We start from the raw sequence: 17,390 nt of genomic DNA on the forward strand, positions 1-17,390 counted from the left end.
TTAAATCTTCACTAATTCCTATAGATACATAATCAAATATTTATATGGGCATCTGGGTAGTAGTTTAGACTACAAAACTACCAGAGAGAACGTTACCAGCCTTCTTGCACAGCCTCCTAAAATGGGAAGTGCATAATAAAAGATGTTGATGCTCCTAGGACTGTACAAGCAGGGGAATTTCCAGTCATTGAGATTTACCTCTGCATCATTCACTTCACAAGGATAAAGCCTTGGGGTGCCTGGGTGGCTCAGTTGGTTAAGCAGCTGCCTTTGGCTCAGGTCATGATTCCAGGGTTCTTCCCTCCCTTGCTCATGCTCTGTCTCTCTCAAATAAATAAAAAATCTTTTTTTTTTTTTTCAAAAGACTTTATTTATTTGACAGAGAGAGAGCCAGTGAGATAGGGAACACAAACAGGGGGAGTAAGAGAGGGGGAAGCAGGCTCCCCGCTGCAGGGAGCCTGATGCGGGGCTTGATCCCAGGACCCTGGGATCATGACCTGAGCTGAAGGCAGACACTTAACAACTGAGTCACCTAGGTGCCCCACAAATAAATAAAAATCTTTAAAAAAAAAAAGGATAGAGCCTTAAAAAGGATGTACTGGGGTGCCTAGCTGACTCAGTAGAGCATGTGACTCGATCTTGGGGTTGTAACTTGGAACCCCACATTTGGCATAACGATTGCTTAACAAATAAAATATTTAAGAAAAAAAGGGGGATATGCCAAAAAGCCCTTGCTCCTCTTCATTAGTCAATCCAAAATAAAACACAAAGTAGATCTCAACATCATGTTATATACAATTCCATGTCAGGCAAACTAAATAATTTAACTCCCTGGACAACTTCTCTAGTCTGGGAATCTAGTGGCTTTGGTAACATTTGGATCCTTGGAGGGTATGGCAAGATTTTTGCTTGGAGTAACCATTGTTTTGGCAAATACAAATTCTTAGTCACTTAGTAAAGACTCTATTTAAAAGAAACTATTCCATGCAGTGCAATATTGGATAAAGGCAAAATTCAGGCAAAATGACGTGTAAAGAAAACTAAGGTAACCTACAAAAGATGTAATAAAGATCTGTATTGGGATAGTCATACAAAGAATATTTATTCTGTCTATTCACATTTGGATACCAGCTACTAACAAAAGAATACATGAATAAATGAATGTAAATGCCAACCCAAACATTTAGGAAAAAAAACAAGCTTCTTATAAAACACATGACAGATTTCCTAAACAATCAATAGGAACAGCTAGGGAAGACCACCTGGCTTTACCAAATGACATAAAGCAAGAAAAACAAAATGTCCTTAAAAGATTTTCATACTTTCTCATCTACTGATACTCGTAGAAACCAAAGGACTTAACTCATAATTCTAGAACAAAAGGACCCATTTCTTTTTTCCTGCCTTTTCCACTGATAAAGCATCTTTTCCACTTACCCTTAACCAAATGATTTACTCCTTAAAAATAAATATTTATTAAAAATCCAGTGATTCGATTTTTAAAAGTTGAAATATTAATAATTCAAGAGTTATTAAAAATAATCAAATGGCATTAGGATTACAGTCTTTAATGAGTAAGCAGAATTGTTAACTTAAAACAATGTGAAACAAAGTTTGTTCTTATTTTTGTTTTCTTAAGTAAAAGACGACTCCTAAACATATTAAGCAATAGTGACTACATTTTTCATGATTACCTGCAGGTTATATGTGGATCCAGGTGTATCATATAAATGGAGAGGTAGACGTTCAATAGACTCTAGTACAGCTATTAACTTCCGAATTAATGCAACTGCTGGTCGACTACAAAGAAAAAATAATTAAGAGCATTTATATAGTTTTATAAACAAATTCATACAGAAACTGTGTTAACCAACCTCATAAAGACCTCTACTTTCTTTATGAGTGCAAAGAGAAGTTTAATTTTGTGTGAGCAAACAAAAATACTCTCATAACTCAATTTCCTTCACTCAAGAATAAAGTATTTCATTTTACTTATAAGCCTTTTATCAAGTGCATTCAAAGTAGACATAAAATTTATTTTTTAAAGTTTAAACAATTATGGGACGCCTGGGTGGCTCTGTTGGTTGAGTGTCTGCTCAAGTCCTGATCCCAGCTCCTGGGATGAAGCCCCACATCAGGCTCCCTGCTCAGCAGGGAGTCTGAGACAGAGCCTGCTTCTCCCTCTGCCTGCTATTCCCCCTGCTTGTGTACATGCACTCTCTCTCTCTCTCTGACAAATAAATAAATAAATCTTTTTTTAAAAGTTTAAATAAGGGGCACCTGGGTGGCTCAGTGGGTTAAAGCCTCTGCCTTCAGCTCAGGTCATGATCCCAGGGTCCTGGGATCAAGCCCCGCATCGGGCTCTCTGCTCAGCAGGGAGCCTGCTTCCTCCTCTCTCTCTGCCTGCCTCTCTGCCTACTTGTGATCTCTGTCTGTCAAATAAATAAATAAAATCTTTAAAAAAAAAAAAGTTTAAATAAGGGGCACCTGGGTGGCTCCGTGGGTTAAAGCCTCTGCCTTCTGCTCAGGTCGTGATCCCAGGGTCCTGGGATCAAGCCCCACATCCGGCTCTCTGCTGAGCAGAGAGCCTGCTTCCCCCTCTCTCTGCCTGCCTCTCTGCCTACTTGTGATCTCTATCTGTCAAATAAATAAATAAAATCTTTTTAAAAAAAAAGTTTAAATAATTTTATTACTTAAAATTTGATACAAATAAAAATATATAAAGCAGCAAAGTTTTGAAAATCGTACTATTTGCTGGCAAGGTAATGCTGGTATAATGTTTCTAGAAAGTAACTTGACAATTTTTAATCAAGAAACTTTTAAGATCACCTACAACCTTTAACTCAGTAATATCACTTAAAGGAATTTATGTAAAAAGATGTTTCCAGGGGCGCCCAGGTGGCTTAGCTGGGTCATGATCCCAGAGTCCTGGAATCAAACCCTACACATCAGGCTCCCTGCTCAACAGGGAGTCTGCTTCTTCCTCTGCCCCTCACCCTGCTCATGCTCTCTTCGTCTCTCAAGTAAATAAATAAAATCTTTAAAAAAAAAAATGCTTTAAAAAGCCTTTCCTATTATTATACATTTAAAATATAAAGCTACTTTGTTCACTGAATTTAAAAGTTCCCGGGGCGCCTGGGTGGCTCAGTGGGTTAAAGCCTCTGCCTTCGGCTCAGGTCATGATCCCAGGGACCTGGGATCGAGCCCCACATGAGGCTCTCTGCTGAGCATCGGGCTCTCTGCTCAGCAGGGAGCCTGCTTCCTCCTCTCTCTCTGCCTGCTGCTCTGCCTACTTGTGATTTCTCTCTGTCAAATAAATAAATAAAAATCTTAAAAAAATAAAAAAAAAATAAAAGTTCCTATTTTGTGTTAAGCAGTATATTAGATAATTTTAAAGAAGTATACCAACTTTCAAACATTGTAAACATTAAATTAAAAGAAATTTAGTGATTTACCTTTCATCATCTTCATTTTCACTAAAAGCTGTTTTAAAAACATTTATTCTTTCTACCAGTTGACTACAATCTTGTTTCATATCTAAATCCACGCTCTAAAAAAAATTAAAAAGGTACAAAAAAAACATTTTAAGGCTGTTACCAAAATTTATCAAACACACTACAAAGATAAATATTAATATATTATTATAAAATATTACCAATATAATCTAAGTGAAATCATTCTTTTCTTTCAGTTAAAATTCTTTTTACTATATAACTAGTAGACCACAGCTAACATAGACTTTTCTTTTTTTTTTACTTCCTGTATAGAATGTGCTAGTCAGCTTTTCCCAAAGTGTAGTATGCAAGGTGGTATCAGATTATTTTCAAATGAACATTTTCCATCTTAACAGTATTAGGAAAAATATAACTGGTACACTAAAACAATGATTTCACAAATATCACTAAGATATATAATGTGAATGTAAGTTTCATAAATGGAAATTCTGCAAATGGTAAAATTAATGAAGTGAATACACAACTTACAGAAGTTAAAGTGAATTTTAAGAGTTTATTACCACATACAGTGAGTAAAAGCAAAAATTAAAGTGGGAAGTAGAACTGAAATAGAAGAAAACTTTCACTTTTTATACTTTTGTTAGAATTTGTTATAATAAGTACACATGATATGATTCATTAAAATAAAGACTTTTATCACAATTAAGAGATACTAAAGGTAGACTAAGTTGATGAGAAACAGAAGGCTATTAGCAAGTACTTGTCAAATAGTCACAGTAACTCCCTAAAAAGTCATGGCTCATAAATTAATTTTATGCATATAATTTAAGGTCTTAAGAAGGTCTATAGAATAACTTCATTTTATGAAGAAATCAGAGCAGTGAATAATGTTAAAACTTAGGCCAAAGTAAGTGTTTTGTCAAAAAAATCTAGAATAAATTGTAATTGGGAAACTCAAAAATCTAAATAGACTCAATTATTGAATTCAACTGGCTCAAACTAATGATATAACATAAAGAAAAGGCCAGAGAAATTATAAATATTAACATTTATTACCTCAGTTTTTAAATATTTCTTGACAAAACAAATACAACAAAAAATTTCTTGACAAAAGAAACAAAACAAACATTTCTTGACAAAACAAAAACTGAAAAATCAAAATAGACTCAATTAATAAATTCAACTGGCTCAAACTAATGATACAACATAAAAGAAAAGGCCAGAGAAATTATAAATATTAACATTTACTACCTCAGTTTTTAAATATTTCTTGACAAAACAAATGCTCTGCCAAAAATGTAGCTACAAATAATTGTTGGAACTATTAGTCTGTTTTGTACTATTTCGTCAACTTACATTGTTTAAAACAGTAAGCAGTGCTTGCACCAATCCACTACTACACATTTCATATGGTGAAATTGTGTTTTCATCCTTCAAAAGTACAATTAGATTTTCTAAGGCTGTCTTCATTAAATCTCTCCAAGTGTTCTCACTCTCAATACACTAAAAAAAATAAAAAAAAATTTCAATGAAGACAAAAATGACCAAAAAACAGGTCTTAATATACTTAATTTATCACATCAATTACCAAGAAAATAAGAAAAAATTACCAGATATTAAATAAGAATAGGGAATTCAAATTATTAATGTAAATTATATCTCTGCCAGGGTCAGAAAACAATTTTTTTTAAGAGAGGGAAGGCGTGAAGAGGGGCAGAGGGAGAGGGAAAGAGAAAATCTTAAGCAGGCTCCAGGCTGAGCGCAGAGGCCAATATAGGGCTCAATCTCACAACCCTGAGATCATGACCTGAACCAAAATCAAGAGTCAGGACGCATAACCGACTGAGTCACCAGGCACCCAGTGCACAAAACATTTTATAAAGGGACAATCAGAAGTATTTTGGGCTTTACAGGCTATATGGCCTCTGTCACACCTATTCAACTCTGCCCTGCAGCCACACGACCAAAGCAGTCACAGACAACAGGTAAAAGAGTGAATATGGCTGTGAGCAATAAAACTACTTTTGGACACTATCATTACATTTTCATGTATCAGAAAATACTACTCTTACTTCTGATTTGTTTTCAACCATTTAAAAATATAAAAACCATTCTTACAAAGCCATATAAAAATAGGTGGCAGGCCTAATTTAGCCCATGGGTGGTAATTTGCTGACCCCTAATCAATACCCAGAATATAACGGTAAAGGGGGAAAAACTAAACCAAGATCAACGTGTGCATAAAACCAAGAGGCTGAATAACATACTTGTCTATTTGTATGAAGTTCCCAAGATGACTCTAACTGAGTTGCTATGTTTCTGAGTGTTACCACTACTCCACGAGGCATGCTTTCCACAGCTTTAAAGTGGTCGTCATATAAATCTCGAGCCATAGTTCGTACCTACCAAATTAAAAATGCAAATATGAATTCTCACAGTTAACAGTCTGAACAAATCTCTTCTATCTACATATCAATGTGCAACTTTTAAATTTTTTGTTTCATTACCAACTTCTAAGAAATGCTACTACTACTACTCATATATGTTAAAGGTTCTAACAGATGAAAAAGTACTCTAGTAGATTTAAGCAATATCAAATAAAATAACTCATAACCTTTATTTTTGGTTGTTTAAACTTTGTATTCATATGCCAAAGAGGAGCTTATTTCATTTAAATCAACTTTAACAACTTGTAAAAAATTAACTCTGCTTTTTTTTTTTTTTAAGATTTTATTTATTTATTTGACAGACAGAGATCACAGGTAGACAGAGAGGCAAGCAGAGAGAGGAGGAAGCAGGTTCCCTGCTGAGCAGAGACCCTGATGCGGGGCTCGATCCCAGGACCCCAGGATCATGACCTGAGCCGAAGGCAGAGGCTTTAACTCACTGAGCCACCCAGGCGCCCCTCTGCTTTTTTAAAATAAAAGTAACCTAATTATGGTGAACCAATTAGAAAATATAAATAAGAAAAAAAAATTAAGCCACCTATAGCTCAATCAACCAAAGCTGAATCTTTTTAACTTCTCCTTAAAACTTAAAGACCTACTTGGCTTTATTCAATGTTCCATGAATTAGGTAGCCTTCCATCTTGTATACAGAAAGGAACTCCCCTGAAGCTTAACCTTTTAACAGGGTTCAACTTTAGGTTTTAGACTTTAGGGGTGTACTTTAGGTTTTATTCTTTTCTCTTTACTTCAGGTTTTGCTTTAGGGGTGTACTTTGGGTTTTGTTTTTTTTTTAAGATTTTATTTACTTATGGGGGGGAGAGAAAGAGCACACGAGTAGGGGGAGGGGCAGAGGCAAATGGAGGAGTAGACTCCCTGTTGGACAGGGAGCCTGAAGCGGGGCTCGATTCCAGGACCCCAAGATTGTGACCTAAGCTGAAGGCAGACACTTAACTGACTGAGCCACCCAGGCGCCCCCTATGCTTTAGGTTTTACTCTTTTTTCTATTTATATTATTCAAAGTATAAATGACACTCTATAGATTCATATATTTAATCATAAGGAAGAATGACCAGTTGGTTTGGGTACTTGCCACCTTTCACTTAAATTAATGTTATTTGTGCCTTTCCGCCACCGGAGCCATGGAGGAACAGTAGCCATGGCTCTGCACTACTCTACCACTGTGGGCCTGAACAAGGACCACAAGGTGACTAAGAACATGAGCATGCCAAGGCACAGCTGCCGCCATGGGCACCTCACCAACACACCAAGTTCATGCAAGACAGGATCTGAGAGGTATGCAGCTTCATCCCATACCAGCAGTATGCTATGGAGCTGTTCAAGGTCTCCAAGGACAAGTGTGCCCTCAAGGTCATCAAGAAAAGAACAGGGACACACATTGACACCAAGAGGAAGAGAAAGGAGCTGAGCAATGTCCTGGCAGCCATGAGCAAAGAGGGAGCCAAGAAGGACTGAACCCCTACCCCTCTGTATGTAATAAAGCATTCTTGGAACTTGAAAAAATACTAAAATTAAAATTAAAGATAAATTAATGTGTCCCAGGTTTGGGTCTTTTTTTTTTAATATTAACTTTTTTTTTTAAGACTTTATTTATTTATTTGACAGACAGAGATCACAAGTAGGCAGAGAGGCAGGCAGAGAGAGAGAGGAGGAAGCAGGCTCCCTGCCAAGCAGAGAACCCAATGCGGGGCTCGATCCCAGGACCCTGGGATCATGACCTGAGCTGAAGGCAGAGGCTTTAACCCACTGAGCCACCCAGGCGCCCCCCAGGTTTGGTTCTGATAAAATTAAGTACATACAGTCTTTAAAAATATCTGCTTAAATAATGTAAATTTTGGACTTATGTAATTTCATTTAAAAAAAAACCTAGCATAATTCTAACGTAATAGAAAAAAATTGACTGCTGAAATGAATTAATAGTACTTTTTCATTCTATTTTGGTATGCCTTTCAAAATCAGGAGGAACGTAAGCTCTGAATATTAGACAACACTTAAGACACTACCCCTTTGTAAAACAGTATTAGTAAGAAAAATGAAGGTTAAAATGAATAGTTAAAATTACTTTTACCTAAAATCAGTATATTTTGACATGTACTATTTCCATACCCAAAGAATAGCCACATGGTCAATAAGTTACTATCCACTTTAAGAAACAAAGCCAATAATCATATATTCTTTAAGAATATGAAAATATAGGACTGAGACTAGTTCTCCTTAATTTACTCTACTTCTTACTTTTCTTCTATATTGTGAAATTTCAGTTCCCACTAACTCTAAATTTGGTTGGTTAATACAACCTATCAGGAATCACAAGAAATTCCTGAGATAGCTCAGTAGTAAGTTTATAAAAAATTACAGTTGATCCTCATTATTTAAGAATTCTATATTCATGAGTTCAACTACTCACTAAAATCTATAATCTCCAAATCAATCCTTACAGTGCTCTCATAGTCACTTGTAGACATGCATAGTGCAACAAAAACTTGGGAGCTGCCTCATGTGCATGTTCTCAGGTGAGGTCAAACAAGGCGAACTCTACCTTTAACCAAGTGTAATACTTGTGTTAGCTCTTTACAAACAAGTGTCCTCTTTCCACACTCTATTTTGTGCCATGTTTTTAACATTTCTGTGGTTTTATTGGTGCTTTCACTGTTTAAAATTGCCACCAACATAGTACTGAAGTGCTGCCCAGTGTTTCTAAGCAGAAGAAGGCATGACACACGTCTTAAGGAGAAAATGTGTGTTAGGTAAACTTCATTCAGGCATGAGGGTGTTACTGGCCCCAAGTTCAGTGTTAAGAAGTCAGTAATATACATTAAAGATGGTATCTTTAAACAGAAAGACACATAAAATAAGGCTCGGTATCGATCAGTTACAAAAATGTGACCAGACCCTCAAAAGAACTTAACCCTGTGTTTCCCCTAAGAGCAGTAGTTCGGTATTTACAGAAGCTTTACATAACACAACTATTATGAATAACAAAAATGGACTATATTTAGTTCAAATTCCTTTTAGCATCTAAATGGCTATTTTCAATTGAGGTATTTCTTCCTCAAATGCCCTTAAGATATCCTGAATTAGAAAAAACTTCTGACCTCACACTCTTTAAAAACAAAGAAGCAATCACAAAGTAATATATATAGCCATAGAGATAATATATACGTATCTAAAGAAATGAAAGTGTTTCTTTCCAAGGTCTAGCATCTGGAAGTATCTTTAGGATGGCCCAACACATTAATAAGCAGAAATGGAGACATAAACATGTTATATATAACTGCTCCAAATAAAACCTACTACTACTATTTCTAAGGCCAAAGCCATAAGAAACACAGTAAGACCCCAATTCAAAACACCTAAAAGCATTCTTCATATACTGTATGAAGAAACTATTCTATATCATTTAGGTAAAATTAAAATTTCTGCCATCAGAAAATACTGAATCTAATTATGAGATTATTATCTCTTTTAAAAATGAAAAATAAAAAGCAAGAATTGATATAATAAAGATGGAAATATACTGGCTTATATTTTTAAGTAACCTCCATATCCAACGTGGGGCTTAGACTTAAATTTCCAAAATCAAGAGTTGCATGCTCTCTCTACTGAGCCAGTCCAAGTGTTATGTAGCCTTATTTGGGGGGGAGGGGGAGCATACTTAATGGATAAAATTTAAAAATTATTATTGTTATTTTAAAGATGGAGTCAGTAAACACTTGCTCCTATATCTTTTTGAAACAATTATTTCACCTAAGATGACGTTTAAACTAAGCATCAAAATATCTGAATCTAGAACCAGACATTCATATTGTTTTATCATAAAGTATTAAATCAGGATTGTAAAATAAAATGATGTTTTCAACCCCACTGTAATAATAATTAAAGCGTGAGTTCAAAGTTTTTGTGACATTAACAAGTCAGAAATTCAAATTTTATTGTCTTAAAATTTCGTTTTAATGTTTGTGTTTAGCATGTATATAAAATTATAAGTAAATGTGTATGTACTGTGGAACATAAAATAATGAGCACAGAAAAAGAAAAACAAAGTATGTTAGATCAGGGTAACTTGTGTTATATGGCCCAATTTTTTAAATGCTTGCAATATACCAATGAAACCTTACCATGTCAGTATAAATGCCAAAAAAAAAAGAAAAAGAAAATCTCACAAATATACCTTTTGCTTTGTTTTTTCTAATTTAGATTTCAATTTTCTGCCTCTTTTACCGGTCCAACCAGTCACAAATTCTGAACCTTTAAAAAAAATAAAAAGGACATTTCACAGAATTTATTTCACTGCAATTTAAGATACTCATTTATTTTTATGTGTTAAACTTATATATTCTATATAACTTACCCAGAGAAGTTTCTGCAGTAAATGAATGTTTGGTTCCTCTATTAGATTCAAATACAAAACCAGGTAAATCTTCTTTCAATATTGTTGCTTGCTGACCATCTGAGTTATGAATAGCAATTTCTCCTTCTTTCAAACAAGTTAGTGACCAATTTCCTACAGTGAGTTTAGTGGGTCCTGGTGCTGAGAGTATAGGTTGACTTGAAGTAGATGGCTTTACTTGGCCTCGAGCTCTTTGTAACTTCTCTAAGAATTCACTTCTGCTTTCTATAAAGACAAAATGATTATTTTAAAACCTTATTCTTTTCCAATATTCCTTAAAAAAAAAAAAAAACTACCTGTTGGAGTATCGGTTTTATATAAAAAACTTAATTAGCAGAGTTTTATTCTTTGGTATATTCCCACTGGTTTGATATATATAGATTCAGGCATAAAGCACTCCTACAGGCATAATTTTTTAAACTATAAGGCTTTTGGAAAAGATACTACTTGAGGAGGCTTCACACACATACAATTCATCATTACATGGGAAGAGGTAGTTTTACCTAACGTTAGAGAGAGTAAAAGTATGTACAGTACTATTCCTTGTCTCATACAATAAAAAGGCATTTCTTAAATGCTTTCATGGTAGAACAGTTTTTCTCTGTTGATATTAAATAAATTGGCCTATAATCATAAAAAATGTGCTATTTCTATGACAATGCTAACAAAATTATCAGAATAAAAACAAACCATCGAAATTACAGAAACTAATAAAACATTTTAGAAGAAATAAAATATTACCTGAACTATCCGATCCACCTTCAGGACTACCACTTGAATACATGGTGGCTAGTTTTCCATCCAAGATAAATCTGAACCATCCATTACTGCCATTAGATAATTCCAAGGCTGCTGCATCACTCCATATATATAAACAGTCCCTTCCCCTAATGATTGACCAGTCTCTCCAATGATACGGTTTACCTTGCTGCAATTCTTTAGCATCCTCCTGTGGTTCATCTTCCTAAATGTGTAAAATTATTCAATGAAACAAGGAAAACAGTTATTTGTATCAAATACTCACAGGTTTTTAAAAATATGTCCATGTATCAAATTTGGAACTAAACCATTCTGAACTTAACATATTCAGTTGCCAGCAGTTTAGTATTTTGATTCAACTAATTACCTATAGCTAAATCTTACAAGTCCTAAAAATGTCAAGAAAGTCACATAAATAGGGGCACCTGGGTGGCTCAATCAGTTAAGCATCTGCCTTCTGCTCAGTTCCTGATCCCAGGGTCCTGGGATTGAGCCTGCTTCTCTCCCCTGACTCCCACCCCCCTGGCTCGTCCTCTCTCTTACTCTAATAAATAAAGGAAATCTTAAAAACAAAAAAAGGTCATATAAATAATGACCTAAGTTACAACATTTCCAGGTGTACTGGTAGAGAAGACCAACGGATTCGGTCTACACACAACTATCTAATTATCCTCCCCACTTGTGCGGTCTCTGTGTCTCAAATTTTTTTTTTTTAAGATTTTATTTATTTATTTGTCAGAGAGAGTGAGCACAGGCAGACAGAGTGGCAGGCAGAGGCAGAGAGAGAAGCAGGCTCCCTGCTGAGCAAGGAGCCCGAAGTGGGACTCGATCCCAGGACACTGGGATCATGACCTGAGCCAAAGGCAGCAGCTTAACTAACTGAGCCACCCAGGTGTCCCTCTGTGTCTCAAATTTTTTTTAAAAATCTTAAAAAAAAAAAAGATTTTTGAGCATGCTTAAAAGAAAAAGCAATTTGTAAACACTGTTTTCTTAGCCTGACATCCTGAAAAATTTTGTGTTGACATTTAAATATTAAGCATATTCATCATAACCGTATTATGAACTTGGTATTTGTGTACATACATGTGTATGTGGTAAAGCACTTTTTTTTTTCAAGATTTTATTTACTTATTTGAGACACAGCATGAGTGCGAGGCAGCCCAAAACAGGGCTCGATCCCAAGACCCCGAGATCAAGACCTGAGCCCAAGGCAGGTGCTTAACTGACTGAGCCACCCAGATGCCCCTGGGTAAAGCACTTTTAAACTTCAAAAAAACTTGTTATACTTAAAAAATATTTTTACATACTTTTTTGAACATAAAAAACTGAAGTAGTTAGCTTATAACACTAAAATGAGATTGTAAAGTATGGATTATAAATTTCTCTAAACTAACTACTTTTGCTCTAAGCCGCAGTGGGTTAACAAGCACCAAGACTTCTTTGCGCACTGTAAACAATGAAAAGCTAGTCAAAATATGTGAAAAAGTGTCTCAAACACTGGGCAATATGCAATATAAGACCATGATCCCCCAGAAAACAGAAAAAAACAAGTTAAGCCCCTTAGTTCCAGACAAAAATTTCTGGCTAAGAAGAAACACAAAGAGAGTCAAGCAGTATGACTTCAGGAAACAGATATGTGTTTGAAGAGGCTAAAGCAAACAGAATATATGGACGATGAGTTCAGGATTAGGGAGCCAAGTCAAAAAGACTTCTAGAAATCGGCAAAGTGGTCACCATGAGTCTCTAACGAGTACCGGACCACTCATTTCTAGGGTGACACTCCATAAATTTAGGATAGGCAAAGAACAAATGGAAAATTGTTAAGCTGGATAATTCCCAGAGATCACACAAGGTGGTCAGACAGTTGCATTTCAAATGCTGAAAAGTTTCAAATTTGATAAAAAGTTTAATCCCACAGATCAAAGAAAATTAAACCCTGAGCAGGGATGGACACTCACACGTGCATATTTACAAAAAGTACACCAAGCACAACAAAGCAGAGCAAAGTCACACTGCTTAAAATCGTAAGAATAGCCAGAGGAAGAAAAAATGTTGTTAGAAGAGATGTTAAGTTGGGGCACCAGGGTGTCTCAGTTGGTTAAGTGACTACCTTCAACTCAGGTCATGATCCCAGGGTCCTGGGATTGAGCCCCACATGGGGCTCCCTGCTTAGCAGGGAGCCTGATTCTCCCTCTTCCTGTGACCCTCCCCCATGCTTGTGCTCTCCTCACTCACACACGCTCTCTCTCAAATAAATAAATCTTAAAAAAAAAAAAAAAAAAATATATATATATATATATATATATGTTATGTACCAAAGAACTAAGATGAGAAATAAGGCGAATTTCTCAATGGAGACTATGTACATCAGGTGACAATGGACCATCTCTAAAAGTTCTAGAAAATGATCAGCCAAAAGTCCTTGCAGGCACTGAAAATATCCATCAAAAATGAAGGCCAAATAAAATATTTTCAAAGAGTACCTTCTGGGTTGTCTTTTCATTTTCTTTTTAAGCTATGTATGTATGTATGTATGTATGTAAATTATAGTACAGCAAAGAGAGGGGCAAAAGGAGAGGGAGAGACTGAGCATGGAGCCCAGCATGGCGCTTGACCCCATGACTCTGAGATCATGACCTGAGACAAAATCAAGAATCGGACACTCAACCAATGAGCCACACAAGCACCTGTCTTACGGTTTTCTAAACAAGGTATCTTTAAGAACAGAAGATTATTTTTGATAAAGGAAAATTTACCAATTTATTTTGTTCTTGTATAGTACAACCTTTTTATTTATTTATTTTTAAGTAATCTTTATACCCAATGTGGGGCTTGAATTCACAAACCTGAGACCAAAATTGGATACTCTTCCAGCTGAGCCAGCCAGGTACCCCTACAATATAAGTTTTTAATGTCCTATTTAAGAAATCTTTGTCATGATCAAGGTCAGTAAGATTTTCTTCCTTTCCCTCTTTAAGTTTTATATGCGCATACATTTCAGTCTGTGATTCATTTTCTATTAATTTTGTATGTGGTACCTATGGTATAGTCAAAATTTCTCTTTTGTGTCTGTATGTATCCACTTGTTCAAGCATCAGTGTTTAAAGAGATCATCTTTGGGACACCTGTGTGGCTTCAGCCACCTGTGTGGCATCTGCCTTCAGCTCAGGTCACAATCTAAGGGTTCTGGGACTGAACCTCCAATCAGCCTCCCTGCTCAGTAGAGAATCTGCTTCTCCCTCTCCCTCTGCCATTCCCTTCTGCTCATACTCAAGCATTCTCTCTCTCTCAAATGAATAACATCTTTAAAAATAAATAAATAGGGGCGCCTGGTGGCTCAGTCATTAAGAATCTGCCTTCGGCTCAGGTCATGATCCCAAGGTCTTCGATCGAGCCCTGCATTGGGCTCCCTGCTTGGCAGGAAGCCTGCTTCTCCCTTTCCCACTCTCCCTGCTTGCGCTCCTGTTTTCGCTGTCTCTCTCTGTCAAATAAATAAAATCTATTTATTTAGTTAGTTATTAGTAAATAAATAAATATAAATTTCCTAACTTTGATAACTAACCAGTATTATACTAGAGAATGTCCTGGTTTTTTGGTGAAGTTTTAGGTTGTTAAAATGGGCACTATGTACCCATCTTCTCAAATAATATTCGAGAAGATATTTTGGGGGCACCTGGATGGCTCAGTCAGTTGGGTGTCTACCTTCAGCTTGAGCTATGGTCCCAAGATCCTGGGATCAGGTCCCACATCGGGTGGGCTCCCTGCTTAGCAGGGAGCCTGACTAATACCTCTGCCTGCCGCTCCCCCCTGCCTGTGCTCTCTCTCTCTCTCTCTGGCAAATAAATACAATCATTAAAATGATAATTTTTTTTTCTTTAAGTAGGCTCTAGGCCCATTGTGGAGCCCAACATGGAGCCTGAACTCACAACCATGAGGATCAAGATCTAAACTAAGATCAAGAGTCAGATACTTAAATGACAAAGCCACCCAGGTACTTCTTAAAGATTTTACTTTTTTTTTTTTTTAAAGATTTTATTTATTTATTTGACAGGCAGAGATCACAAGTAGGCAGAGAGGCAGGCAGAGAGAGAGGAAGGGAAGCAGGCTCCCTGCTGAGCAGAGAGCCTGACGCGGGGCTCGATCCCAGGACCCTGGGATCATGACCTGAGCCAAAGGCAGAGGCTTTAACCCACTGAGCCACCCAGGCGCCCCCAAATAATATTTCTTAAATGTACACACACACGCGGTGTCTGTGTAAATAAAGTAAATGGAGCAAAATGTCAATAATTAGTGAATTTATAAAGAACACTCTGATACTCTATTTGCATTTTTTCTGTAAGTTTTAAATTTTATCAATAAACTTTCTAAAAGTAACCAAATTTGGGGGGGTGCCTGCATGGATTAGTTGGTTCAGCGTCCAACTCTTGGTTTTGGTTTGGATCATGATCTTGGGATTGTAGGATCGAGCCCTGTATCATGCTCTACACTCAGCACAGAGTCAGCTTCAAATTTTCTCTCTTCCTTCTCTGCCCCTTCCCCTGATCACATTCCTTCTCCCAAATAAAAAAATAAAATCTTAAAATAAAAATAACCAAATTTTATAAAAATTCTAGTACTACCTCATACTGCCATTATTTTATCAAAAGTCATCATAAATTATAACTAGATTTCCTCTAAAAAACTCTATTCCTGATAACACTGCAAACAACATTACTCACTTTTTCTGGTTTTGATTCTTCTTCATTCTCATCATCAGAGGAAGGTCCTGCCAAAGTTGACACTTTGCTAATTACACCAAGTCTGGCTAGCTGATCCAAAAAAATATCACCACCTTTATCTACCAAATCTCTTATGATCTGCAAAGCCAGCAAGTGGCCATCATCATCATCCTGGGGGAAAACAAAAAGGCAATTAAGGAAAAATGATAAAAATAAATTTAACTGCCTTAAGTAGACAAATGCAGTAATTTCATAAACAAAACGATTTACTGAAATTAGGACAAAAATTAAATTATTTTACTAACCATTGTCTAAAGGGAATTAGAGCTACAGGAGTTTCAAAAAAGATAAAAATCTGACCTCTTGATCAAGGACAGTTGCAGTGATTTCCACTAGTACTGTAGGCAAATTGTGACCAACATCAGAATCACAAACTTCTTTTAAGAGTGCTTCAGAGCAAAAATGAATCATTTTTCGAATCAGAGCAAGACTTGCCTTCCTTAAAAAAAAAAATAAATAAATTAAAGAATTTTAGGAAGACAGGAAAAGAACCTAAAATAAAACAAAATGCAATTATACATTAAAGAAAACAAAAATATCCAATGGTAAGTTTTATACACTCTGTTAAAAAGTAAACTGAATAAAGGTATACAAAAAGAAATATATGTAACTATGTTCTCATATAAATGGAAAGTAAGAGATCCTAGTAATCCCACGTCCCTAAATACTTCCACTGTGAACAATTTGGCATGGCTCTTTTTCTTTCTATACTCATACACTGCTTTGCTGAGAACACAGATACTCAAAAAAATCATATAAACTAACCTCAGTTTTATAACAAGGAACCTATTCTTTCAAAATAAGTAAGTATCTTACATACATTTAAATTATAATAGACTCAAAAGAAATTGGTCTATCACATAAAAGATAGCAGTTCATTTAACACATATTTTCTGAGCATATAACAATATCCTAGGCACCAAGCTATAGATATCGTTAACTTTGAGGTAACTTCCACAAGGATGGAGAAGCAAAATTCCTACTAAAGTCCAAGACAGGCAGGTGACACATGAATTTATACAGCATGTCGTCCCTACTTGATGTATATCCCAACTCTATTTGGCTGAAATTCATAACGTTTTATGTTCTTCAAGTGAAAAAGCATTTGATTATAAATTCAAATATGTTATAGAATATGGTAGGCCAAAGAGTAGGTAATCTGATGTCGGGGTCGATTCCAGGACCCCACAATCATGACCTGAGCCGATAACTCTAAAATATTAGGTGTAACTATGCTAACACTCAATACAGACCTAATAAACTCAATACATACCTCAATACATACCTAATTTTTATTCTCAAATCTAAAGAGAATTCAATGTAATTATCTTCACTTTAGAGAGAAACCAATTAGGATAAAAGAAGTTAAGTACCTTTTTCATGGCCACATATTTAGGAAGTAGCCACTCTGCAATGACTCTAGAGTCTGAGCTCTTAACAAAGGCTTATGCTTTCTTACTTGCCACAATTAAATGTGTATAATTATTACCTGGAGAATTCAGCATCTAATGTACTAAAACTAAAATTATATTTAGACAATCCT

The 17,390-nt window shown here is 35.8% G+C and overlaps 1 protein-coding gene across 8 annotated transcripts in view; it reads right to left on the reverse strand.

Moving 5' to 3' along the window:
- HECTD1 (HECT domain E3 ubiquitin protein ligase 1) overlaps positions 1–17,390 on the reverse strand; it is a 96,934-nt gene that overhangs the window by 38,265 nt on the left and 41,279 nt on the right. For all 8 annotated transcript variants that reach the window (XM_080809050.1, XM_080809053.1, XM_080809049.1 and 5 more), the window contains exons 11-19: positions 16,148–16,286; positions 15,788–15,958; positions 11,052–11,274; positions 10,272–10,535; positions 10,092–10,168; positions 5,723–5,857; positions 4,812–4,958; positions 3,456–3,550; positions 1,695–1,800 (exon numbers count right to left, since the gene is read on the reverse strand). In XM_080809050.1, the coding sequence (XP_080665176.1) occupies positions 1,695–1,800; positions 3,456–3,550; positions 4,812–4,958; positions 5,723–5,857; positions 10,092–10,168; positions 10,272–10,535; positions 11,052–11,274; positions 15,788–15,958; positions 16,148–16,286 (1,357 nt within the window). The remainder of the gene's footprint in view (positions 1–1,694; positions 1,801–3,455; positions 3,551–4,811; positions 4,959–5,722; positions 5,858–10,091; positions 10,169–10,271; positions 10,536–11,051; positions 11,275–15,787; positions 15,959–16,147; positions 16,287–17,390) is intronic.

The sequence above is a fragment of the Martes martes genome (assembly GCF_963455335.1).
Source record: "Martes martes genome assembly, chromosome: 7".
NCBI lineage: Eukaryota > Metazoa > Chordata > Mammalia > Carnivora > Mustelidae > Martes > Martes martes.